The sequence below is a fragment of the Chrysoperla carnea genome, chromosome 1 (genome assembly GCF_905475395.1).
Source record: "Chrysoperla carnea chromosome 1, inChrCarn1.1, whole genome shotgun sequence".
NCBI lineage: Eukaryota > Metazoa > Arthropoda > Insecta > Neuroptera > Chrysopidae > Chrysoperla > Chrysoperla carnea.
This window is the reverse complement of record NC_058337.1, coordinates 51,610,772-51,637,568: the sequence shown is the minus strand read 5'-3', so window position 1 is coordinate 51,637,568 and position 26,797 is coordinate 51,610,772. Positions and strand designations below refer to the sequence as shown.

General features: G+C 28.7%; 3 protein-coding genes across 6 annotated transcripts; 1 reads left to right on the top strand and 2 right to left on the bottom strand.

Annotated features, from left to right (window-relative positions):
- Nucleotides 1-1,004: 1,004 nt before the first annotated feature.
- Nucleotides 1,005-6,494, bottom strand: LOC123305773 (beta carbonic anhydrase 1). 4 transcript variants are annotated; one of them, XM_044887595.1, is made up of 6 exons: nt 6,405-6,414; nt 6,250-6,323; nt 2,717-2,823; nt 2,557-2,641; nt 2,307-2,494; nt 1,005-1,406 (listed from the first exon to the last, which is right to left on the bottom strand). In XM_044887595.1, the coding sequence occupies exons 4-6, from the start codon at nt 2,615-2,617 to the stop codon at nt 1,005-1,007; spliced, it is 651 nt and encodes a 216-aa protein (XP_044743530.1). In that variant the 5' UTR covers nt 2,618-2,641; nt 2,717-2,823; nt 6,250-6,323; nt 6,405-6,414. The 4 variants fall into 4 exon arrangements, with proteins under 4 accessions (XP_044743530.1, XP_044743527.1, XP_044743528.1 ...); XM_044887592.1 differs by lacking the exon at nt 2,717-2,823 and having other exon boundaries at nt 6,405-6,434; XM_044887593.1 differs by lacking the exon at nt 6,405-6,414 and having other exon boundaries at nt 6,250-6,357.
- Nucleotides 6,495-6,903: 409 nt separating this feature from the next.
- Nucleotides 6,904-11,334, bottom strand: LOC123305770 (ras-related GTP-binding protein A). Its single transcript, XM_044887587.1, has 3 exons — nt 11,118-11,334; nt 10,954-11,053; nt 6,904-9,623 (listed from the first exon to the last, which is right to left on the bottom strand). Exons 1-3 carry the CDS (start codon nt 11,127-11,129, stop codon nt 8,758-8,760), a joined length of 978 nt encoding a protein of 325 aa, XP_044743522.1. The 5' UTR covers nt 11,130-11,334; the 3' UTR covers nt 6,904-8,757.
- Nucleotides 11,335-17,518: 6,184 nt separating this feature from the next.
- Nucleotides 17,519-25,944, top strand: LOC123305756 (serine/threonine-protein kinase Pak). The gene is made up of 6 exons (XM_044887571.1): nt 17,519-17,703; nt 17,790-18,146; nt 19,551-20,018; nt 21,453-22,218; nt 23,672-24,006; nt 25,815-25,944. The coding sequence occupies exons 2-6, from the start codon at nt 17,844-17,846 to the stop codon at nt 25,896-25,898; spliced, it is 1,956 nt and encodes a 651-aa protein (XP_044743506.1). The 5' UTR covers nt 17,519-17,703; nt 17,790-17,843; the 3' UTR covers nt 25,899-25,944.
- Nucleotides 25,945-26,797: the final 853 nt, after the last annotated feature.

The following is a 26,797-nucleotide window of genomic DNA, read 5'->3' as shown; positions in this document are numbered from 1 at the left end:
ATCGTCTACTTCGTAATAACCGAATCATTTTATGTCCTCTAATTTTATTTATAATAAAAATAAAATATTAACATTTCATTTTTGAATTGGAGCTGTAGTTAATAGAAACAATGTTTGCTATAAAAGCAGTTAAGTATCGTTTAGTACAGACAATCAAACTTAGATACTAGCTCATCTTGTATAGATACATAATACAGAAATTCTCGTCCAATGGTATGAAATCTAGATAATAGCTGTTATGGTTGGTCGTCTACATTTAATCCCCAGGCCTTGGAAGCTCTGGAGTTTTTGATAATAATATTTATAAAAAATTAAGAAAGTGTTAAAATAGTCATTGCATACTTCATGCAAAAAAAATTGCTAAAAATTACTACATTCTGTTCACATTCTAACGGAATTATTACTAAAAATTTTGGTATATCTAACAAAAAAAAATATTTTTAAATACATAACATAAGTAAAAAATGGCCTGGAAAAATTTATTTACTTAAGCTTTACCAATGAACATGCTTGTGAATTTTTCACTAATTTTTTAATATTTTATTTAGTCACCATGCTATTTTCGAGGTTTTTCTTATTTTTCGGCATGATCCGATCGTTTCTCGAGGTCGAAAACTTGATGTTAACTAAAAGTGCTTTTAGTGTAGCCATTTTGAAAACAAACTATCACTTTTATCAACGAATATGAAATGAATTGATTGATTTTTGTTAAATTATTTGAAGAAAACCATTTTGGTAGAAATTGGCAACGTTTTCAAAAGTTGCTATGGTCAGAACTCTTAATTATTTGTTTCAAGGCCCCCAAAAACAGCATTATACAATTTTTTTACTCTGGGATTGTTGTAGCTTAATGCATACATGCATTCTAAGAATTTCATGCCCCATCATAATTTCCTATTATTTAATATTACCTAATATTAACAATATTAGGGTATGTTATATAATTTCTTAGATTGATATAAAGATTGGACGTATAAAGGTATATAAATAAAAAATAACTATTTTTATGAATAATATGTTTGTATTTCTTGTAATAATACATTATAATTATGTTCATTAATTTGTACAAATTGTTTCGCACGTCTACTAAAATAATAGATTTCACCCGTATAAATATCAAACCACAATGCATGTATATGTAAATCATATTGTTCTAAACGTTTCTTTAAGAATCCATATGAACTTATATTTTGTAACTGTTGTAATGTATTGATTTGTGATAATTTATCTTCAATACTAAACTTATCATCTGGATCAATATATGCAACAAATTTACGCATTGGTGTCTCAGCTTGAAATATTAATGGCATCTTGTAATCCGATAATTTTAATTGCATAAATTTATCTAAGCTACTTTGTGCATGTGTGCATAGCCATGCTTTTAATGGTGATATTCTTCGATTAGTCTGTAAAAGAAGATAATCCAAATATAATTAAGTGAATATATTCTATATATAGGCTGTCCTAAAATGACTCCTGAATAATGATATAAAAAAATTTCTCTACATTATTCTAAGAAAAGTACTTAGAAAGTTTTTGATTCGATGTATAATCTCTACCATTAAAAACCCACCAGTTAAAAACCTTTTGAGTGTTATTACTATAACATTACATGTGATGAGAGTACACTAAGAATGTGATAAATATATTTCGATTGAGTATACCACTTACGAGATATTATGTAATTAGTTAATAATTGCATAAGAATAATGTTCATAAAAGAGCTTAATTTTGTAAATAATAAAAACAATATTCTAATAGTTGAAGAAATATCAACTTTTAAAGAAATAATAACCAGTTGGTCCATATTATGCAATTTTTGTCGATTATCATAAACAATTGAAATGAAATGATGTGCAGCTTAGAGACACACATTCAAATGACAAATGTCAAGCGATCAAGATTCAAAAATTATATTAATTAATCTACAAGAGACATACAACGAAATTTAAATATGTTTGAACGAATGAAGGATAAGAGTTCAGTGCATATAACTTTTACTTAAAAAATAATATGTCATCGATTTAGCTAAATGATGTGAGATTAATTACAAGGGACTCAGATTGTCATAATCGGAAGCAATCGTAATGTTTATGGTTACATTTGAATAAAAGACTGGCTTGGAAAAATATCTCCTTTAATATCTCCTTGGTGGTTATATATATATTATAAAATATTAGGTGGTTATATATTAGACCCAACTTCTTCTGATTAGTCCAATGACTTCTGTTTAGAATATTTTTCCTACATCTTTTTTATTAGTGGATGGTCATTTTGAACATCTCTTTATATTGATTAAAACTTACTAGTGATGCAAATTCTTGATCACGAAGTTTATATAATAAATTCATAGCTTTGCAATCACTATGTCCACATACAATGATATGCCTGATATCATTTATAATACATCCTAGTTCTAAAGCAGCTGGTTCATTTGTTGTTAATTCATCCATAAAATGTTGTGAATGTGGTATTAAGTTGCCAGCATTTCTAACTTTATACAAAATTAATTAATTAATTAATAACATGTTTTAATTTTTTATTATTATTACTTACCTACAAACATATCACCTACATTTGTTTCTGTAAATCGTGTGGGTATCATCCTACTGTCCATGCATGTAAAAAATACAGCTTTTGGCTACAACAAAATAATATAACTTTAAACTAAAAGAAAAGATTATATATCTTGCATTCAATAAAAACGATAAATTACCTATATATCAGAGATATTTGGTGGCACCACATGCATTAAAAAATGTATTTTTTTCAACAAATAACTAATACTTATACAGATAGTGGCGTTTTCATTGAACGCATGTCCTAAAATTAACGTAAGAGTGATGCTTGCCCATTTGCGTGGTAAAAAGTGTTGACAATAAAAAAAGTAAAAATAGTGTGACCAGTGGCAGTTTAGGGTTTTTTAAAATGAAGGGCTCTGAGAAAAATTCTCGTTTTAATTTTGGGTCACTCTTTGCATGTCTGCACATTTTGTGTACAATCTTACCAGTAACCAGTAAGTTAAATGATATCACAAGTAAATGAATATGAAAAAAGTGAAAAATTAATTTAATTGTTAGAAAACAATTTTTGAAGTACTTCTTTTGGCGGATTGTGAAAAATGATGCAAATAAATTTTGCTATGTGGCATACACCATTGCGAGAGAGTCAGAGGTCAATGATTAAATGGAATCACATATCCAAATTGAATACAGATATCCTTAAAACGCTTTGTAGTGTTACCAAATGAATTTATGCATGCTTTTACTTACAGAGACATTTATCCGTGGAATATGATTTATTTTCTAGAATTTTGTTATAGATTAATTGTGTGAGAATTAATTAATGAAAGAAAAAGCCAAATTTAAGACATTAATATGGTTAAATAGTTAGGAGATAGTTTTTTTTAGACTTATACGATTAGTTTGACTTAGAAAACTACATGTAACACACTTTAATTGTGAATAACAATGGTCTTGTATTGCAGACAATCGGCTGTTAGCAGCGCCTTATTTTTATGTGGTCGCTCTTTTTTTCGTTGTATTCGCGGAAAATGTTGTATTCGCGACTCCAAGATATCATAGATAGCGCTGTAATGGCAGTTGAGGAGGGTTTAAACATTATCTTGGAACATATAATGAAATGACAAAAAAAATAATTTTTACTAACTGACTTACGAACTAGAATTGTGAATGATAAAAATAGATTATATGTTCTATGATTTTTTGTTTATTTATACAATGGAGATAGAAATTTATACCCTCCTCAACCGTCATTACAGAGCTAACTATGGTATCTTTGAGTCACGAATTTATTAGCCAAAAAATATTTGTATAAAGGACGACAACTTCAGTTCAGTGCCGTGAAAAAAAAATCGGAACTAATGTTCTAAAAGATTAATACTTATATTCTGACACTCCGACAAAGTAATGGTCTAACATCTTAATAAGTAATCAGGCATTTCTATAGAAAAGATGATGGCCCATGCACTGAAATGTGTAGGTGGGCCTTAAAGAGAGCACGCCGCTAAGGAGCTATAATCGCCTATTTTCTGTTGGATAAGCCCATTAACAATAGTTAATCACACATGGAAAGTGTGGTGTATTGATTCTCATTCTCTTAAGCATTTTCCTGTAACCTGAAAAGTTATCCATTATATTCACTATAGTAGAAATTGTGGTAAGTGTTTTACCTATACCACTGGCGTGTCACGTTCTTTCTAAGCAATAGCTTTAAACATACGTACGAGTATGGGGATCATTGTTTGCAGTGGGACCTACATTATGGATGGTTCATGGTAATGGATCGTTCGCATGCAATGATTTCATACATGGTAAGTGATTAATAAATTAGTAATATTTAACCTCCGACTCAAAAAGAGGGGTGGTATAAGTTTGACAGCTATATGTGCGTGTCTATCTGTCTGTCGGTGAAATCGTAGCTCTTAAATGGATGAACTGAACTTGATTTTTGTTTGTTTGAAAGGTAATTTAATGGAGAGTGTTCATAGCTATGTTTCAAGAAAATCCCTAGGATAAAAAAGGCGTCGCTAGAATGAAATTATTGAGAGAGCACTGAGACAACAGGGATAATTTTTGTACTATTTTCCCCATTATTTATTTGTTTTGTAAAAAAATTGGAAGGGTGTGTACGCTCTCCTGTAGGTACTAACGCCTATGTGTTTGAGTGAGCGGAAAATATAATGTACCTAATAAGACAAAGTACAGAGTGTTAACCATGAAATTTTAACAATATTTTCTCTGTAGATATTATAATAGTTAACACTCTCATCCCACACCAATTGAAAAGAATATTTAATATTATTTATGAAAATCCATTAGGTAAGCCTTTAAAACACGGCCAAAAAAAATTTTTATGTTTATAGACTGTTTTCAAATAAAATTTAGTATAAAAGAAAATTTCTGTAAATCTTACAATTCGACATTTCATTTAAAACATGAAAATATACATCTACGTGTTTTCAATAATTAAGTTTCTTGTTCATAAGTATTATGTTTGTAAATTCTAAAAATAATTTTGTGACTTTGAAGTTAAAGTTAGAACGTAAAATATGTATCAGTTGTTCAATAATTTTTATAGCATATGAAACAGAAGGGTACATTTGTAAAAAACCTTTCTCACAACAAATCTCGAGTTAATTAATGCACCATCAAGGTAATATTTTTAAATTTTAGTAAAAAAAACTGATTGCCAATTTTTTTCAGTTTCAGAAAATGGACGATTGCACGTGTTATAAGTTTGACTGCAATGTGTGTCTTTGTCTGTCTGTGGCATTGTAGTGCCTAAACGAATGAATCGATTTTGATTTTTTAGTTTCGTTTGAAAGATAATTTAATGGGGAGTGTTCTTGGCTATGTTTCAAGTGCGAGTTTAGGGTTCCATATACGGAACAACTATAAAATAGGCAATGATCCTCAAAATCGATTCAGTTTGGAGAAGGCTCGAAGGAAAAAGGTAATTAAATGGAGAGTGTTCTTAGATACGATTTTTTTATCACTATCTGACTTTTATGTGGGCCTTTTGGTCGGAAGCAATGTAAAAAATTTTAGCAAGATAGCGTTTGGAGTTAGAGTTAAGTAAGAAAAAACTATTCTAAAATTTTAACTTTAAATAGTATTATTTTAAGCAGTACTATGTATGGTAGCACCCTGTATAAATGTTAGTTTATTATTTGTGAAATAATAATAATAATTAATAGGTGCCATGAATATTTGTAAGGTTGAATATAATAAATATGGATAAATATACGTGATATATCGAAAAGTACACTATAATACAATAAAATGAATTCAACTTAAATACACATTTATTCAAAATTAAATAATTCTTTATATAGCATGTATATGTTTTTATAATAAATAATAATAATTAAATATAACAATTAGTTTGTTGATTATGTAATCACAGTATCATGATCTTTCAGAAAGCAAACAATGCAATTTTATTTAAAGTTGATTCATTTAATTTTATTTATATTGTACTATAATTGTATACAAATGAATTCAGTTGTATTAAGCTGAGTTCTTAGCGATGAATCATGCAATATAATGGATTTTAATAATATTATTGTATAATGAATCATCATTTAAAACGCTGTAACACTGAATGAATGAATTGATTATGTTGTGTTTTTAGATGTGTCATCATAATACATCACTTGTTGCATTGAACATTGATATTAAACATGTTGTATTAAATAAATTAGTTTAATAATAATTGAGTACTTACAATAGGATTATCTCTAACTTGTTCAAATTGTTGTACCATTGTTTTTAAATCTAAATGACGATACTTCATAATACCTTTTAATATTCGATCCATTGTTAATGAATTAATAAATAAATAAATTTAAATTAAATAAAACATATGATAGTGCGTTATACCTATGTTATGTTATATTGATATTAAATATTATAAGTCATGTCCTCTACAATTATTTTATATAAATATTATCAAGTACATCAAAGTTAAAAGTACATGAATGGATAATATGCGTTGTATGTGGTATGGTTTATGTATTTGTATATGTATGTCATGAGTTTAGTGAATGTATAAGTATAAGATTTAGGTATTAAAATAGAAAAAACTTTTTTATTTTATATTTTATTATCTTTAACATAACAAATAAATGTTTTTTATCAATCATTACAATTATATTACATTTTTAGCTTATATATAGGTATTATAGAATGTACATATATAATACAGTACGCATCAACTATCAACAATTATATTTATATAAATACGGGGGCGTACAAGTATTACGTAAGCACTTTCATTCCTTCTTCTTTATCTTAGAACAAAATAAAATCGCCACCTCCTCTCCATTAAGTGATAAGAAGTAAGAATTTATAAAAAATTTTGTCATTTAGATTTTTTTTAAAGTATCAAGAAATTTGGATTCGAAACTTGGCGAAAAATATACTTTGCGTCACAAAATCTGCACAGAGCAAATGTAAAAAAGGTACCATACTTTCTTCTCTAAAATATATTTGGTATACACGTCTATACTATTTTTAACATAATTTTTACAAAATTAATAAAAATGGATAATCAACTAGTGCAGATTTTGTGACGCATCAAAATGAGACATTTTCTTAATTTTTTAGACTTTCTTACTACGTGTTTTCCCAATGCTTCTAAGAAAAACAATATCAAATGCATAAGAGAATAACGATAAACAACACTAAACATAACTTATTAAAATCTGTAAAACAATTTCGGATATCGACAGACAATAAAGACTATCCTCGTTATGGATTGAATTATACACTTTAAGCGCACATATAAACATTATCACTTATAATTGCAATTTATTGACATTCGTCTTAGCATATATCTCTCTAATTATCAAATTATAAACCGATTTTTAAAATTATTCGACAATCCTGCTAATGAAGGCCCTATCTACCGATTTTAATTGGGACCATTTTACAATTCACTTTATAGACATAGAATGTTATACAGATGTAGTATTTTGCCATAATTATGGTTGATAATTATAGTGATTACCTATGATTAAATAATTTAGATTGACTAGATTTGGATCTATTATTTTTGGTTTGCTTTGGCAACCAAAATTTGTTTTTCGAATATCAAATAAAATGCGTTTGAATAAATATTACTGTGTAGCTGAATTTAATTGAGTAAATGTTATTTTACATGCATTTCCTAAGGCAGAACAAAAAGTAAAAATTGAAAAGGAATGGGAAATAATTAAAACGAAAAGAAATTTCGATGGCTAAACTGGGAATTTCGGCAACATTGCTCATATCAAGAATGAGAATCTGTTCATTCTATTTTACAAGAAAAAGATAACACGATCAAGCACAAACATTCAACTCAACATATACTTCTGTCATAAAAAATGCACGTGTTATACCATTCTAAGTGTTATAACTATAACATTATATGTGAATTAAATGTAATGTTGTAGTAATACCACATTAGTTTAAGTTGTGCGTTTATTTTGAGTTAAAAGTATACATTTGCACGATTATCAATTAATACATGACCCGCCCATAACTATTACTAATACGTAATGTGGATTATCTGTATTTATATAGATTAGTAATTTGATAAGTAATTTAACACTTCGTTGTAGTGTAAACTAAATACAGCTGCAGAATCAAAATTCAAAAGTGGAGACAAACCAGAAAGTCTGGAGTTAATGAAACTATTATTTATAATTATAATACACAATGAAAATACTCGATATTTTTGTTGTTTTGTATAACCAGTTTGTTCATAATTACAAATTTAAATAAATATTCTTCAAATAATTTAAACAGTCGATATTATCTGAATATGAAAAATTTTCTATTTACTCGGGAGGTATATACATGTTCATATCGGTCGGGATTATATTTACAGTTTCTGGAGTCCGGTTCCGATCAAATCTAGAGAAGTGGTAACTTTAAAAGTGACTCACTATTGTATGTTTATGGATATAGTATGTATCTGTGTCAAAAGATTCACTTTTGAACTTTGATAACACTGTACAGTTGACTACATAATTTTATCTAACTTATTATCTCTTAAAACTTTATTATAATTCGAGTAATGTGATGCGATACGTATTATCTGTATTATATGAAGTGATTATAAATATTAAAGCAATACATTTATTTAAAAATTCAATACAAAACTTTACATATTATTAACAACTAAATAAACTGTATATGCGTTATATTTAGAATCACCCTTTGTTCATTATTCATTATATTATGTACAAATTTAATATTGTTTTAATAAAGCTGACGAAGATGTGTTATTATTATTAGTTGTACTACTTCCAGAACCACTTGTACTTGTTGATGAGACCTTCTCTAATATTTCAAAATGTTTTCTAGCATTACGAATATTAATAAGTGTAGCTTCACTAGGTATCGTTGAATCCGACATACATACCATAACATATGTATTTGATGTGAATAGATCTATAAATGATGCAAATATTGTATTACGTACTTCCATTGATTGAAATTGTGCAGCTAGCTTTGAACAGGACAATTTAAATTGTTTGATTATATTTGAGACTTTCTCAAAACGATGACCATCACGATGTGGTTTACGTTGACAATGTGATATTACCAAGAATGTAGCCCGTTCAAATAACAATACTTCATCCGCATCAACTATATTTGCAAATTGTTGTAAACTTTGTTCTAATGTTTTAACATTCGGTATTAACATATAAACGATTGAAGACCAAGCACGATATAATGTTTCATCCCATATCGATGTACGGAACGTTTTACATTCGAGTGGTTTTGATAGACGCTTTAAATCATCATCACGTTGCTTAAATATTAGATCACGTTGATCTTCTGATATTAAATCCATTTTATGTATTAAACAAAAGATACGAGCTGATGGTGAGTTCTGTAAAATGGCTTCTAAACATGATTGGTAGTAATGCATATCTTTTTCGATTTCGCGTGATTCAACATCAAATACATATATCAATACTTCAACATTTCGAAATATATTATCACGTTGTGATGCAAAATAATTTTCCATAAAGGCTTCTTGACCACCACAATCCCACAAATTTAATACTAAATTACCAAGGAATCGTACATGTGAATGTTCAACATCAACTAAAAGTCAAACAAACAATATATTAGTACAATGGACATTTTCATTTTTTTTTTTAATTATTTCGGGACAAAATTCCAAAAAATCAACTTAAAAAAATGAATAACACATGTCTGCAAAAAAAAATTTCAATCAGCTGCATGAGATATTTTTACTAAATTTTATGTTTTAGAATGCGCTGATTTCAGAAGTGATGGCCATTTTTTTCTATCACGTAAGGTTTTTTTGCAAATTCAAACACAAAAACATGGTAAAAGCACTCGTTTATTAAAAATTATACAGTAGCCTGCAAGCATAGTGACATCCCATCTTCCTTGGTACCGTCTCTCGATATCGCGGACATCCTGGTAAAACCGCTCCCCCTGCTCTTCCCTGTAAGCTCCCAAGAGTGTAAAAAATGGACCTTCAGGCTTATCTTGCAGCCTTGAGCTTCGTATGCTGCTAGTTGAACAATGGTTTTGTATTCAGGATCCTTAGTATTTCCCAAAAACTTTCGCACTACATCCTTGAACCATACCCAAGCTTCTTTTTCCTTCTCAATCATACTTTCCGCAAAGAGGGTGTCAGTTAAAAGCCTTCTTATGTCGGGGCCAGTGAAAACTCCCTCTTTCAATTTACTTCTGACAGCTTCGGGAATTTTGTACATAGATATTTAAAACAGTCTCAAAAAAAAAAAAAAAAAAATTGTTTCATCAACTCCAATTTGATATGGAGAGGTAGCAACAAAACTTTTTCTGGCGGCACCAAAGTACTATTGATAACATTTTTCTCCCCAGGTTTTAAAGTTTCTCGGGGTGGCCAATCATTTTTAGTCCAGTGCTGTTTTCTAGCTCGACTATCCCATAAGCATAAGAAGCATGGGTATTTAGTATAGCCTGCCTGCTGACCCAAAAGCATCGTGAGTATTTTGAAGTCCCCACAAACCATCCATTGATGGTCCTGATATTTGATTCTTTCCAGGGTAATGGCCAAATTGTTATAGTTAGTTTTCTTCCATATGCACAGAATAACCCATTGGAAGCGAAGCTAATTTATTTTTATTGTGCAATAATAATACTTTAAGACTACTTTTATATAATATTACTATAAAATACTATATAATACTACTTTAAGACTAGTTTATGTTGTTACTAATATCTATAAAAACCTATGTGATAGAATGTTTTGAATTGTTTTCCTGTTTTTGGGAGGTCAAAATCTATAAGAAAATGTAAAAAAATCCTATGCAGTTTTTTAGTCGCAGACCTGTGTAATCTTTAGTCCCTATGTTTGCCAAACTTATTGTTGTCTATCTGCAAAAAATAAAACCTTTTGTTTTTATATAAAACTTACTTGTTGCACCTAATCTTCTTGTATCCCTTGCTATATAATTTGCGAATATTATTGAACGCATACTTGTCTTCCCAGATCCACTTTTACCCATCAACAATACCTAAAAATTTGTTATTTATGTGTTTTATTTTTACCAATTACGACTTATTATTTGTTAACCATACCTTCTTCTTCATTTTGACTGTTTATTTATATAATTAATTCAATGGTGGTTATATCTATATTTCTTCTTATATCATTTATTTATTTATTATATATTAAATTTAATCAATTTTCAAACAAATATGTTGGTTCACATATCCATTAAATTCATTATCTATAAAACGTAATTAATTATATATTTATTTTTTTTATACTTCTGTTCTATTCTATTTCAAGTGAAGTAAGTCACTGTCAAATAAATCAGTATCAGTACTCCACACATGTACATGAATACCACACATTAGATACAAAAAACTCAGTTCACACTATGCTTTTTTTTGAATAAACAGTGTTTTACTGTTTTCGAATGCGTCATACTCCACTACGTGCCTATGAAAGTACGCATTATTTATGATTGAATCATAAAATTTGTATGATAATATTATAATTTTTCTCGTATGTCATCGCCTATGATTGTCTTCTCTTCAATAAAAAGCCTGACCGGTCTTTCTGTAAATTTACCACCCCCATTATATTTACCGAACACAACCATCGGAAATGAGAATGTAATAATGATAAATTCACGCTCTTCGCAACTTCTTCATGGTAAATTCACACACAGATCTATAAACGATGAACGACACTTGATTAGCAAGTAAACTGTATGAAATTCAGTGGATAGTTCTTTTGCAGAAATGAGACCTATTATATTCTCCATTTTAAATTAACTATAGTCGGTCAAATACGCAGGTGTTTGTGCATATAATACGACTTTTACAATAGAAACAAGTCTTAAAAATTGCATTTTATTATTAAATTTTATACAAAAATTATTTGTATTGAATATTGATTTAGAAAAAGAAAATTTTGCTACCTCTGGCACTGACTCACCAGTACTGCACTCAAAGAATAATTCTTTTTATCAGCATTTTTTCAATATGCAACAGTGAATTTACATCAAAGCTTTGGTCGACAAATTGTAAATGACAGAACTTTTTCCAATTTAAACAAATATATCTACCTCACTCTTGTAAGTCAAAGACTGGCCGAATCAATAATGTGAATGAACCTTTATTCTCTTAACAAATAATTGTCAATATAAAACATTACTTATTTAATTTTTTATTCATTTACAGATACATTTTGATCTATTCAAAAATTAAGTGGTGGCAAATGGGGGGGGGGGGGTAGGTGTGACATTTTTTTGAGGAACAATGTGGCGGGGTAAGTTTGGGATATCGGAATTGAGGGGTAGGAATTTTTTTAAATTATTTTTAACCGGGGTAAATTTTTGGAGGAGGATTCTGTGACGCGGAGCTAAGGACGAAGGCCGCTACCGCCGAGATCAAGGGATCAAGGATCAAATACAGTAATATACAAGTGAAATTTACAAAATTTAAAAAACTCCGTTAAATTTTTCGGGTACGGAACCCTAAGCTCCCAATTGAGACATAGTTAAAAATACTCTCCATTAAATTACCTGTCAAATGAAACAAAACAAATCAAAATCAGTACATCCGTTAGACACTACGATGCCACAGACAGACACACATAGGCGGTCAAAGTTATAACACCCATTTTTTTAGTTCGGTGGTTAATAATATCAAATATATTATAGAGTATATTGTATAAATTTCAAACTATACTCGATCATCATACATTTTTTGTTTTGAAATGCAATTTTCATGTCCTCAGCTGATGTTTTTTTCGAGTCATACAAATGAATCTTCAAATTTTATACTCCATAAAAATGGAAACCAAACAGTACCCGGACCAACTCTAAAATATTTTCTGTGGAAATAAAAAGATTTTAGAAAAATAGGATATTATAATGTTAATATAAAATTATTGGATGCTCCCAAAAGTTATGCACACCTTCTGAGATTGGAACCAAATGAAGATTAAAACGATTTCCAGCTTGCTGGAAACTAATTCTTGTTTTAGGCAAGCGGCAACGTCTAAAAAACTTAAATGACTGACCAATCACTGAAAATGTGAATGCGACTAAACATGTTTGTACTTTTCGTAAACCTTGGACCAGAAGGAGTCCATTGGTAAAAAAATGAATTTGTGCGAGTATATTAATTGTTATATAACAATTAATTTGTTAGCTAATAAACAGTTATATTTTTTGTATTCGAAATATAAAAGTTAAGGGTAAAACGGGTAAAATAAAACACTTTTTATTTTATTTTTTCGAAAAAATGCTACATCCATTTTAAAATCAAAAAATGGCCAATTTTAAATTTTATATCTCGGCGAGTTTTGATCAAATTCTCATCGGAACATCTATGTATACGTGTGGACAGAAAATCTATGTATACAGTTTCCCCGAATTAGCATACATTATTATACGGATGTAAAGTTGCGTCAGCTCGTATAAAGCGCGCGCAAAATTTGTTCCTGTATGTTGTTTGGATCAGTTTTCAACAATATTAGCGTGGAAAGTTCGCCAGTTTTTTACTTATCAAATCCTTCAGTGGCCGAAAAATACTCAAAAACGATACATTATTCCGAAAATTTTCACGTTTTTTCAAAAAATTTCACCTATGTCTAAAAAATTTTAACAAATTTTCTCTTTTTTAAGTTATTAGCCTGCTAAAAAACATATAAAACGATGTAAAACTGGTAATATTTACCTTAAATTAAAAAAACTGGTGAATTTTCACGATTTTCCGCTTTCTACATTAATATTGCAGAAAACTCACCCAAAAAACACAAAGGAATTTTAAACGCGCTTTATACGAGTTGGCGCGAATTTACATGCGTATAATAATGTTTCTGAACTCGGAAAAAAACGCTACATGTATACATAGATTTTCCGATGAGAAAAATGAATATTTTTGATTTTTTTTTACCAATAGACTTTTTTTGCTCCAAGGTTTACGAAAAGTTCAAGCATGTTTCGCCGCATTCACATTTTTAGGTATTGATGAGTCATTTCTACGCACTTTTTCAGGTGTTTGCCGCTTCCCTATTTATTTCTATTTATAAACCTCTCACAAGCAGTATTTCGTATTAATTTGTATAAAACTAAAAATAATACTCATCAATTTTGCCTTTGGCCCACATATTCTTGTCAATAGATATGTGATGGTTGACAACCCAACCCATCTGACTGGAAAACGTGTAGTTTTCTAAAGTCTTGAGTTGTCCTGGTGTGAGAGTACTCATAGAAAAATGGATAACCTGGAGAACAGGTTATTTTTCACACCCAAATTTTTAAAATAGTAACACAAAATCGAAATACGGCAGCTGAGAGAGGTCATCATGGCAGATTGAGAAACACGTACACAATCTTATGTATAAATTTCGACGTTATATTTTCTTCTGAATCCAAAAATCAAAGTCGTTTTCTCAAAAAATGGTTCAGTGTTTTTAATAACCGTTTTAATTACTTAGACCAAATCATGCAGTGATTTTTTTTTGTTTTAACTGTGAAAACGATTACCGATATTTCGAGCCCACCCCCCTCTTCTTACGTAAGTTTCTATCCCGAATAAAAAATGTTTGATGATTATTCAACTTGGAAATAAAATAATCATTTTATTTTTTACGCGGGAAGAATAGTGTACCTATAGTTTAATTTATTTATAATTAAAATGAATGAAAATAAACATACATTAAATATTTTAAAATTTTATAAACAATAAAAATTTTGTTAAATAAGATGAAAATCGAAATATATATATATTATAGAATGAACAAAACTATTCGGCATCCGAAATGGAAATAGAATTTCTAATAATAATTTCGACTCAAAAATATTGCGTAAGAATAGCTGTTTAACCCTTTGCGCTCCCCAAGATAAGTGCATGTGAGTTTTTTAACCCCCCCCCCCTCTCAACGAAATCTTACGTAAATAAAAATATTTTCAAAACATGAATTTTTGGATTGAGCAGAAAGAATTGAAAGAAATGCGTCGAGAACCTCAATCGGGCACCAAAGATATCTCAGCGACTGCTCTATGTTTTATTGTTTTCTTTGTGCTTAAATTAAAAATTTGAGTGAAAAAAATACAACTCAAGACTACTCGCCATCATATATGTAATACGTAAACATATATGGTCAGTTCCTATAAGTGGAAGGCGTTCGGACTAAGTGAAACAGATAGTGTATCGTTCTCTCACTCTTCCGATCGCATTTGTCAGCTCTGCGCATGTAATACATATTTTAGAGAATTCTCAAGCATGCGCAGTATAGATAAAATGTTTCGAACGAGAGAGAAAACAAATATTGTCGGCACCGTAATGTTTGGACATTCTTTCCCGTACCAACTGCCCATATAGGAGTATATTACATATATGCTCGCCATTAATATCTCGCTTAATTTTCATTCTTCATATTACAAGAATGCCTTAAATATTCAGAATTTAATAGACTAAAAATTTGGAATCTAATATTTTTACGCTATACTTTTACTGTTTTACAGTTATCTACAACAATATTACCAATTTTGTAAAATGTGCAAATTCTTGGCAGGGAGCATAGCAGGTAAAGAGGTCAGTTAACTAACTTATAAAATTTGCAATAATTTGTTTACATGAAAATGGTATAGAAAAAATAAAATTAAAGTTACTCAAAATTAACAATTAATTAAACTTGTTGCATTAGAAATTGTGAAAATACGAGACGAAATTGCATAAATAATATTTTTATATGTAAATTAACATAATTATTTATTTATTGCAGAATTTAACGTGGGTTTTAATTCAACTGGTTATATTACGCCCACTGCCGTGGTCTATCTTTATATGTCTATGGTTAATATACTTTTGAATATAAGTTTATTCATAGCGGTACATATATACTTTTTGGGTGTACTTTGGGTGTATTATTAATTTTTTTGGATTTGGGATGTTAGCTCATTTATAGAATTTTATTAAATAAATTATACCATTTTTTAGGTAAAAAAATGATCATTAATATGCTCATTAATTAGCCAGAGATAGAAAATTTTTCATTCACTTTTGTAAAAGCATCAAAAGTAAATTTAAAATTATTTTGTACTAAAATATATCCAGTATAATTGACCAACAGTAATATACTATATAAGCTTGTTATTTATTGGTGTTTTGTAACAAACATTTTCTCCACCTAGCTAGCGCTCGATTAAAATAAATACTAATATATCAGTAATTTTAGATAGACTTTCTTGGTAAAATGTGCACTATAAAAGATATTTTACTCTACCGCTTCGTAAATGAGTTATGAACCATAACAAAATAAGTTCTAATTATTATATGCATATGGACTGATACAAATGATGACAAAATTTCAATAAAATGCAACATTGTGATTCTGTACGATTATAATATAAATAACAGTAAAGAATTATATATTTATAGAATTATATAACTATTGAATACTGCCCCTACATGGTTTATTTACTGCCGGTCTTTATTTAGTTTTAAGTCTGTGAACTAAATATATTTATTTATAATTAAATAAATAATACTAATAAATTGATAACAATAAAATTAAACGATATTTATTTATTTGAATATGTATACAATAATATATCATTTGAGTTCAATGAATGAATGAATTTATATTGAATACAATTGAATATGAATGATGACGAATAATTGTAGATATTGCATAGAAATTATATTAAATATAGACTGCTAATGAAATACTTCAAGAAATATTAATATAACCCTTGAATATGTAATTTGACGCTTACAACTGCTCATTATTACCTAAAAAAATGCCTCTTTTTCGCATTGTAACATTAGCCTTCTTAGAAAATACATTTTCTTATAACAGTATTTTCCTGCTAGATTTAGTATAGGTCTGTGCTAATTGTGAGATGCAGATATGTATGATAAAAATATCAAATGTATGAGTAATATAAAGCGTTACGTTCGTTGTTGGTTGGTATCTCTGATTTCATATAAATAAGTACACTTATGTTGCATATAAATGTACCAACCGTATACGTTATATGTGAATATTAAAACAATAGAACAGGTTTTATATTATAAACTATATTTATTATAGTACTAACATAAAGACAATAATTTTTTATTTAATTAAATACTGTAAATAAATGAATAGTAGTATAAAAGAAGAAAAATAACATAAAAATTTGATGCAGATAGTTTAGAGCAAATATGTTGGATGGTGGTGTACGTCAGGATGTATGTGTCATTATATAGTGTTGGTATCATATCATGTATGTTAAAGTATATGTTATTCATTATTCATATTACATTATAATGTAAAGTAAAACTAAACTAGTATTATTAAATATAATAAATACATATAATGATATGTGCAAGAATAGTATTTATTAATTATAAATCAATTAAATAGTAGCCATATTATAATTATAAATATAATAAATTAAAAAATATATAATAATGTATAATATATGATACATGTTATAATTATAAATACTATACTATATTATACACTATACATATAATACTTAGTACTGTACTTATGTGTTATGGCAGTAACAGTAACAGCAGCAGTAGTAATGGTATCAATTGTCGGCTATTTGGTTATGGATTTTATATGAAATATATTATATTTAATATTATTTTATTTATTTGATTTAATTTTCATTGTTTTTAATTATACATTGATTGATTATTTTATTTGGTAAGTATTATGAATAAAAGTAAATAATATATTAATCATCTAAAAAGTACCTACACTTACTCATGTTATATTTTTATATGTTATAGATATATACAACATACAAGTATTTTAAGTATTAAATATAATAAAAATAGTTAAAAATGTCATCAGATGAAGAGAAACCACCCGCACCGCCAGTTAGATTAACATCAAATCGTACAATTTTAAATAGTTCAAATAATACAAGTAGTTTGGTTGGTTCTACAGATACAATTGATAGGCCATTACCTAAAGAACCAGATGATATTGAACGTAGTAAAAAGAAAACATTAAAATCTAAAATAAAAAGTAGTAAAATGTCATCTATACATCATAATTCAGATAATAAACCAAATATATCATATCCAACAAACTTTGAACACACTGTACATGTTGGATTTGATGCTGTTACTGGTGAATTTACGGTAAATATTAATACCATTTTAATTAATAATTATTATTAATATTTTTTAAAACAATAATAATAATAAATAATAAATATGTGTTGTTATATTTAGTTGCTTCTTATTATTTTTGTATTAATTTAAATGTATTAATTTGTTTCAAGCTGCCTTTAAAAGTAAGTAATATGCATGCATTAACTATGTACTTTATGTACCTATCACTAATATTTATTATTTATTATTGTTATTATATTTAATATTTTATTTTTAGTTGCTATTTTTATTATGTTTATTAATATAAAATGCATGCATATTATAGTATATTAATTGGATTGTCACCTCTTCGGATTTAATTCGAACTGTCCAATAATTAGGACTTTTGCGGCTTGCAAACGATTCATGTATTGTACGGATAATTTCTTAATTCTAAATTATTATAGTAAGATTTAATAATTTAATTACCTTTTGTACTGAGATATTTTACATGCAAACGCGTGAATTTTTATATTATTACATGTTTTTAGTCTCAGTACAAAAGTTTGCTAATACAAGAACGCAGTCGCACTGTATTTAAACAGTAAAACGTAATATAATGCTAATATAAATTTTTTTTATAAAATGTCTATATTTCAAAATTTTTTTAAATCCGTTAGATTTAATAATATTTGATTGGTAAAATTCAGAGGAGGCAAACCTATAAACATATTAATTATTACAAACAGTCCCGGATCTATAATTGAATATTGGGGATGGTCATTAGTGCCTAGAACTACTATAGCTGATTATCGTCAAATGGCTGATAAGATTTTTATTTATTTAATGCACCGTTATTAAACAAAATTATTTATTTTCTATTCTTTTTTGGGGTCTTTATTTGGAAAGCTCTGCGGCCACTAAAACTAATAATTTGAACATTTTTACTCAGTAACTCATTACGTAAGGAGAAAAACACCATTTCTTTTTAAAAAGCCTTTTCTTTTAAAAATGTTCTATTTTGTTGATTTTGTGTCAATAATTAGTCAGAATTTGTATGTATAAGAATTTTTGTTAAATTCTAAATTTTATTGGCAACCAGTACCTTTTCAAACACGCCCAGTGATAACTACGAGTGGCATACATGACCAACCCCTTTGTTGGCTCATAGTCCTCCAATAAACTCAAAACTGCTTGAGTTTGCTGGTTGCATGTGGCCTACTTGATGATAAAAAGAGGTCATACCTATGCACACAAGGGCAGTAGAGAATTAGTTAATAGTGAATATATAGATAGTAACTATTATCTCTGGGTGCAAGGCGACTTATGATTAAGCTGATATTACTTGCAGCAAAATCAACGAATAAATTTAATAATTAGAAATAAATATTGATTTGTTTCGATAATAGAAAATTGAATAAAAGATTTTAATTCGTTTTCTATTAATTATAGGGGATGCCAGAAGCATGGGCACGTTTATTAATGCAATCAAATATCAGCAAACAAGAACAAAAATCAAATCCACAAGCTGTCTTAGATGTTTTAAATTGGTACGATGCAAGTAGCAAAGAACCAATCACATCTAAATATATGACTAAAACGGTTCCACACACAACACATTCTGGTTCATCTATTTCACGTGTATCAAGCTCTTCACCATCAAGTACAACACCAACAGAAGCTGAATGTTTAATACTAACAACAACAACACCAACACCAGCTCCAGCTGTATCACCTACTATTACTACTACAACAACTACAACAAATAACTTGGTTGGTATTGGTGGTATAACATCATCCTCATCAGCAACAACATTATTACAACAACAACAACAACATCATCATCTGCAGTATGAACAAGACGATGATGAACCTGCACCCCCACCGATAGCATCTAGACCCGAACGTACTAAATCTATTGTAAGTATAATTACATACTATATTATATTTTGATCTTCCCATGTTTTTAATTCAACATCGCTAAGATCTTGAAGTTTAACATTGTTGGCGCTATATGCTGACTGTTTCAGTCTGTAAAAGACTTGGATATTCGATACAAAAACAAAATAGTAATAAGTATTAACTTATAGGACTCTGCAGCATCTCTGCACTGTACTTCAAACTCAACAAACCGTCTTATTACCGTTCTTAGAATCTTTTTTTATCATGAAAGTTCTTTTTTTTTGTTCATATACTCTTTAATTGTAACGTTTTTACCTTTTAGTAATCTTTATTACCATTCACGTTGAATTATTTTCTTTAAAAAAAACCGTAGATTGAATCCAAAAACATGAGATATCATGCCCATTTTATACAATCCAGCTGAAATGTTTTTTCAGAAACCATGAATTTGATCTTAAATCTCTACAGATATATAGGAAATTTTTAAATTATAAAGTTGTCCTTTATAAAATAAAAAACAACTTCTGTTGGAAACATTTTAAATGATTTTTAAGAAACACTGAATTTGATATTGATTCTCTAAAGAGATAGAGGAAATGTTTAAATTATAAAGTTGTTATTTATAAAATAATAAACAACTTCTATTGGAATTGTTTTAAACAAAATAAATTCGGCGGATATCGAAAATAAAAACCTGTCTATGCACATATGAAACTGTGTGTTGCATTCACAATTTGATTATAGTAATAGATAGAGAATTCAATAACAAAGTAGATTATGTAGAAATTGACTGGAAAACAATTACCGATAAATTTTTGTGTTCGATTTTTGCTGAAATAATAAGATTTACGAAAAAATGTTTCCAACAAAGATACTTCTTTTATTTTATAAAGAATAAATTGCAGTAGAAGTCGTTTAAATAAATTTTCGGCCTCTAAGAGGTGTCCTCCTTCGCATATAACAACAATGATACACCTGGTTTAAAATATGTACAGTCGGCAGTTGGGTAATGGATAATAAATGTCAAATTCGGCCATTTTATCTCTTTAATCCTCTAGAACAGAGGTAAGTCGTTTTAAACAACCAAATGTCTATAAATGAAACTATTATTCACCTATACACATTATCATAACTCTTAAAATTATAAAGCAAAGGATGTTGACCAGGAATTGCCCGGACATTCGAATTAAAAAGAATTTTATCTTAAAGCCTAATCTATCGATACACAATTACCGGGAATGAAAGAAATACTTTTGTTAAGGCAAGTAGCTTGAAATAGTTTCGAACTTTTTAGATTTTACTCAATTTTAATATTCGACCGAGCTGCGTTCGTTAAACTAATGATTGGAACAAATTTTGTTCTCACAATCCTTTAACACACTCGCTCACTAAGTAAAGCATGAAAAATATCTAAAGTATAATATAATAATTATTATATTTTTTATTGTTTAGTATACAAAACCAATTGATGATAACAATGTAACATCAACCACAAACAGTATTATACAACAACAACAGAATTATCATCATCATCACCAACAACAACAATTAATAACATCAGCATCAACAACAACAATACCATTAATAACAACATGTTCAACTGGTGGTGTTACAACAATATCACAACCTCAACAACAAACAGTGTTAGATCGTAATAAAAATCAACAACAACAAGCAACTAGTGATCAACAGCCACAACAACAACAATCACGTAATACATCTGATAAACAGCGTAAGAAGAAAATGTCTGATGAAGAGATATTAGAGAAATTACGTACAATTGTTAGTGTGGGTGATCCAAATCGTAAATATACGAAAATGGAGAAAATTGGACAAGGTGCTAGTGGTACAGTTTATACGGCAATAGAAACATCTACGGGCATGGAAGTAGCAATAAAACAAATGAATTTATCACAACAACCTAAAAAAGAATTAATAATTAATGAAATATTAGTGATGAGAGAGAATAAACATTGTAATGTTGTTAATTATTTAGATTCGTATTTAGTATCAGAAGAATTATGGGTAGTTATGGAATATTTACCGGGGGGTTCATTAACAGATGTTGTCACTGAAACGTGTATGGATGAAGGACAAATATCAGCTGTATGTCGTGAAGTATTGCAAGCGTTAGAATTCTTACATTCAAATCAAGTGATACATCGTGATATTAAATCAGATAATATATTATTAGGATTAGATGGATCAGTGAAATTGAGTGAGTAACTTTGAAATAATATTACACAAACATATTTGCAAGCTGGCGCAAAACGAACGTTATGGTTTGAATAAAAAAAAAATTATTTTAATTTTATATTTTACTAGCATGATACCCACTCGTATCGCTGGGCTTAAAAGTAAAGAACAACGCGTAAAAGCGTTATAGCGAAGACATTCCTTGTTCTCGCTTATCCCCCTTCCATAACACTGGAAATAGAGACAGGTATTGTTTTACGCAGGTAAAATATATGTACAGATTAATGTAAAAGAGTCTTAATTCATTAAGTATATTAGAACAAATGGCCATAAATTGTATCTCGTGCATCATTTTAACAGAAATTTTTAATTAAACTTTAAAATGATGTTCATAGATGGCGCAGTATCGAAGACAAATTTGAGTTTTTTTTTAAATATATATATTTTTTAATATTATAAAATATAGCTCATGTGTTATTCTGATGTATGAGCTGTATTATTGTAAAGTTTCATTCAAATCCATTCAGTAGTCGTTGCGTGAAAGCGTAACAAACAAATAAACAATCTTACTTTCACATTTATAATATATAGAGATTTTGAAAATTAACGATCAACTGTTTGTATTCTTTTGAGGATATATATATATCGTCGTATTAATGTGTGTATTGGACCCTCAAATTTTAAAACCGTGAGGCGCCTTGATTCAAATTTTCGAAAACAAGAAATCGTGTAAAATTTACTTAGTGTCACAGAGGTACTGCAAGCAAGTTAGGTGATATCTTTTTCGGATTCATCATTTTGTAAGTTTTTTTGTTTTTTCCATTTGTCGGATTTGAAGCACTGAATAAACTTCCAAATAGCTCACAGATACACTGATATGTAGATTAGGATAAGACACAAGTGGGACATTCACACTTTTTCTATGGGACATTGTACTAAATTCCCCTCATTCAACCTTCCTAAATGGAGCGAATCCAAATAGATTTATCCAAAAAAGTAAGATGTTGTTATCTTAGGACCTAATTATTTAAAGGAGCCCAGAAAGCAACTGTTCTACTTAAACAGAAAGATAATTGGAAAACTATGAAACTTACATTCAAAAATATTTACCGACTATACATTACGGTATTAGACCTATACTTTTCTGTGGATCATTGATATGGTAGTCAGTCTTGGAAAATAAAATATGTTGAGAAGAATAAGTAGTCACAAAATGCCTACAGACAACACTCAATGACCCTAGGAGTGATTCTGTAACTATTGTTCCCCGTCTACGTCTACGGAGAAAAAAAATGAATGTACTGCGGCTCTAAAAGTGAATTTAACCTTGGCTTGTACAGAGACGTATTGTGCGCAAGTGCAGGTGTTATCGCCTATATAAAGAAATTATTAAAAAATTCAAACCATAACATTCATTTTATGCCACCATACACATCCATGATTAACACTGAATAACATACATTATTTATTTGTAGCTGACTTTGGTTTTTGTGCACAAATAAGCCCTGAACAATCAAAAAGAACTACAATGGTTGGTACTCCTTATTGGATGGCACCAGAAGTTGTAACTCGTAAACAGTATGGACCTAAAGTGGATGTATGGTCATTAGGAATAATGGCAATTGAAATGATTGAAGGTGAACCCCCATATTTAAATGAGAATCCATTACGTGCTTTATATTTAATTGCAACAAATGGCAAACCAGATATTAAAGATAAAGATAAATTATCACCAGCATTTCAAGACTTTTTAGATCAATGTTTAGCTGTGGATGTTGATAAACGTTCATCTGCTAGAGATTTATTAAAAGTAAGTTTTATGTTTTTATAACCTATTTAAATCACATAGTAACAGCGAATTTTTGCGTTAATATGGATTTCAATGAAATTTTAACGATATGCTACCGAAATACTTCTCCATGCTCTTTTCCTTGAGTTTGGCAATGAGTAATCGTCATCTTGAATTTTAGGTACCAAAATCGTGTCCCTGGCACCTATATCTATAGGACCTCTGTATCCTCTTTGAATATATCTTGAAACCTGAAGACAGAGACTTCTCCCGATAAAAGATCATGTAAGCAAATAAATATTATGTCGAAGCCAGAGACAACAGAGAAATCCACAGTTTCTTTGACGGGCTCGAAGGCTTGATGAGTCCATAATTTTGGACCCAAACATTCTATTTTTGACTAACTGTAGCAGGTTCTACAAAAAACATGCAAGTAAAAAAAGTAGAAACGATTTACATAAAGTAATTGTAGATAATTTTACAGATTACAACTTAATTTTTATACCATGTATATATGAAATATACATAGTATATTAAGTTTAGTCCCAAGTTTGTAACGCTTAAAAATAATGAAGCTAGGAAAAAAATTTTGTCATAGGTGTTCATAAAATCACCTAATTAGTCCATTTCCGGTTGTCTGTCCGTCTGTCTGCCATCACGATAACTCGAAAACGAAAAGAGATATCAAGATGAAATTTTTATAGCGTACTCAGGACGTAAAAAGTGAGGTCAAGTTCGTAAATGAGCATCATAGATCAATTGGGTCTTGGGTTCGTAGGACCCATCTTGTAAACCGTTAGAGATAGAACAAAAGTTTAAATGTAAAAATGTTCCTTATCAAAAATTAAACAACCTTTGTTTGAAACATTTTTTCGTAAACATCACTGTTTACCCGTGAGGGCGCCAATTAGGCGAAAATTTTATAATATGTACTATACTTGATTATCAGTTATGTATGTGTCACATGTTTGTATGTGTTATGTGATGAAAGAAATCAACACTGACTATGCATGGTATTTCAACAATTAACTCAGTCAATTGTTTGTTTTCACTTGTTTCGTCTCTCGTTAGATGGTTTCGTCATAAAATTCGTTTTTATGTTTCAATAGTCTAATTTTCGAAAAATTCAACTTTTTAACAAAATCTTAATTTTAAAAATTCATGATAATAATCACGTTAATTCACGTTTTTCACGTAAAATCAATATTCAAAAGATTGACTTCAGCTCTGACAATTTAAAATAGCGGCTTCTCCATTGGAGTATCTCCCAGAAGTCTGTGGATACTCTCATTTTGTCGAAATACTTGACATTTTAAACTGTCCAATCTTTACGCGATGTTTCTATTTCTCGCTAACTAGCAACATGCCCAATTCTTGCACGTAAGATATTGTAATTTTTTACACTGAATTATTTTCCGCGTAAGCCTAATTGCTCAGTTGGTTTAAGCGTAACCAATTCCGTACGCGGTATGCCTAGAGTAATAAAGGAGGGGCACTCAACCTCTCAAAATAATTTAAGATAAAACACATTTATATGGTATCACAATGGGCCCTCCTATGGCATAAGTGTGTCTCTCATGGGTAGCCAATATAACCTCATCTAATCTAACGTACATAATAAATAGCATAAGCAAGTCATGCATCAAAAATATTGTACAAAGAGAGAATTAATTCCAAGTAAACCGTGCGGGAGTATGGCGCATCCCAAAACCTACTATTAAGATGCCACTGAATCTCGATTGAATGAAGATATAATTCTTTTTTTTCAACTATATTCATTTGTTTTATATTACATTAAATAAATACATATTTTTTATTTTATTTTACAGCATCCATTTTTAAAATTAGCACGACCATTAGCAAGTTTAACACCATTAATAATGGCTGCCAAAGAAGCAGCCAAAAGTCACTAGCATTTATATTTATATATATACATAATTATATTTTATTTATATTATAATAAAACAACATATTTTTATTAATCTATAATACATCAAACATCTATAACAAAACAAACAAACAATAATTAATTATATTAATTTTATTTTTATTTTAATTGAATTGAATTGCTTATGATTATAATAATATTCAAATAAAACAAAATATTATTGATTATTTTAATTTTTGTATATTTTAATTAATTATTATTATTATTAAATAATGTTTTTTTATTTTTATTTTACATTGTGTGAAAACTATTATAAAAATAAAATAAATCAATCAATTTATTATTATTATTCTATTTTATTTACATAATTAATACTATGATGAGAAGGTAGGTAAATTTAATTAATATACATTGATAAATTAATTTTTATTTAATATTTAATGAATATTTTATAAAACCTTTCAACTTTTTATATTATATTTTAGTGTGCCTATAAATATAATACAATACAATGTCGTTAATTAATTAATATTTTAAATATTCATAATTAATAATTATTTTTTTAAATATTATATTTACAACATTATTATATATTATATTGCTATAATACAGGTCTGCAAAGATTTTTTTCATTGAGTATAATATAATAAGCCTTTTATGATATGGTCAGTTGGAATGATGACAAAATTTTTTTATCACTTCAGGTGGAGAATTCTCACTGCACAGACAGACAAGTGAAGTTGCTTTTTGAAAATCTTTAGAAATACGCAAAATATGAACGTTTAAAACTCCTAATTAAACAAAAAAAAGATATTTTAAAAGTGACGTAATTGTTTAGTATTGCCATAATGATTACATATAAAACTCTAGTTTTGCAAGAACAAGACAGGCAACAATATTTGAATGGTTATAACTTTTTCGTTT

Bases quoted from the DNA above. Each gene is read 5' to 3' on its own strand.
- LOC123305773 (XM_044887591.1), bottom strand. From the start codon at position 6,342: ATGGATCGAATATTAAAAGGTATTATGAAGTATCGTCATTTAGATTTA. The intron at 2,495-2,556 runs GTAAGTAATAAT...TTTTGTATAAAG, and splicing joins TGTAGGTGATATGTTTGTAG to TTAGAAATGCTGGCAACTTA. The intron at 1,407-2,306 runs GTAAGTTTTAAT...CTTCTTTTACAG, and splicing joins ATCAAGAATTTGCATCACTA to ACTAATCGAAGAATATCACC.
- LOC123305756 (XM_044887571.1), top strand. From the start codon at position 17,844: ATGTCATCAGATGAAGAGAAACCACCCGCACCGCCAGTTAGATTAACA. The intron at 22,219-23,671 runs GTGAGTAACTTT...ATTTATTTGTAG, and splicing joins AGATGGATCAGTGAAATTGA to CTGACTTTGGTTTTTGTGCA. The intron at 24,007-25,814 runs GTAAGTTTTATG...TTTATTTTACAG, and splicing joins CTGCTAGAGATTTATTAAAA to CATCCATTTTTAAAATTAGC.
- LOC123305770 (XM_044887587.1), bottom strand. The intron at 9,624-10,953 runs GTAAGTTTTATA...TTTGACTTTTAG, and splicing joins AAGAAGATTAGGTGCAACAA to TTGATGTTGAACATTCACAT.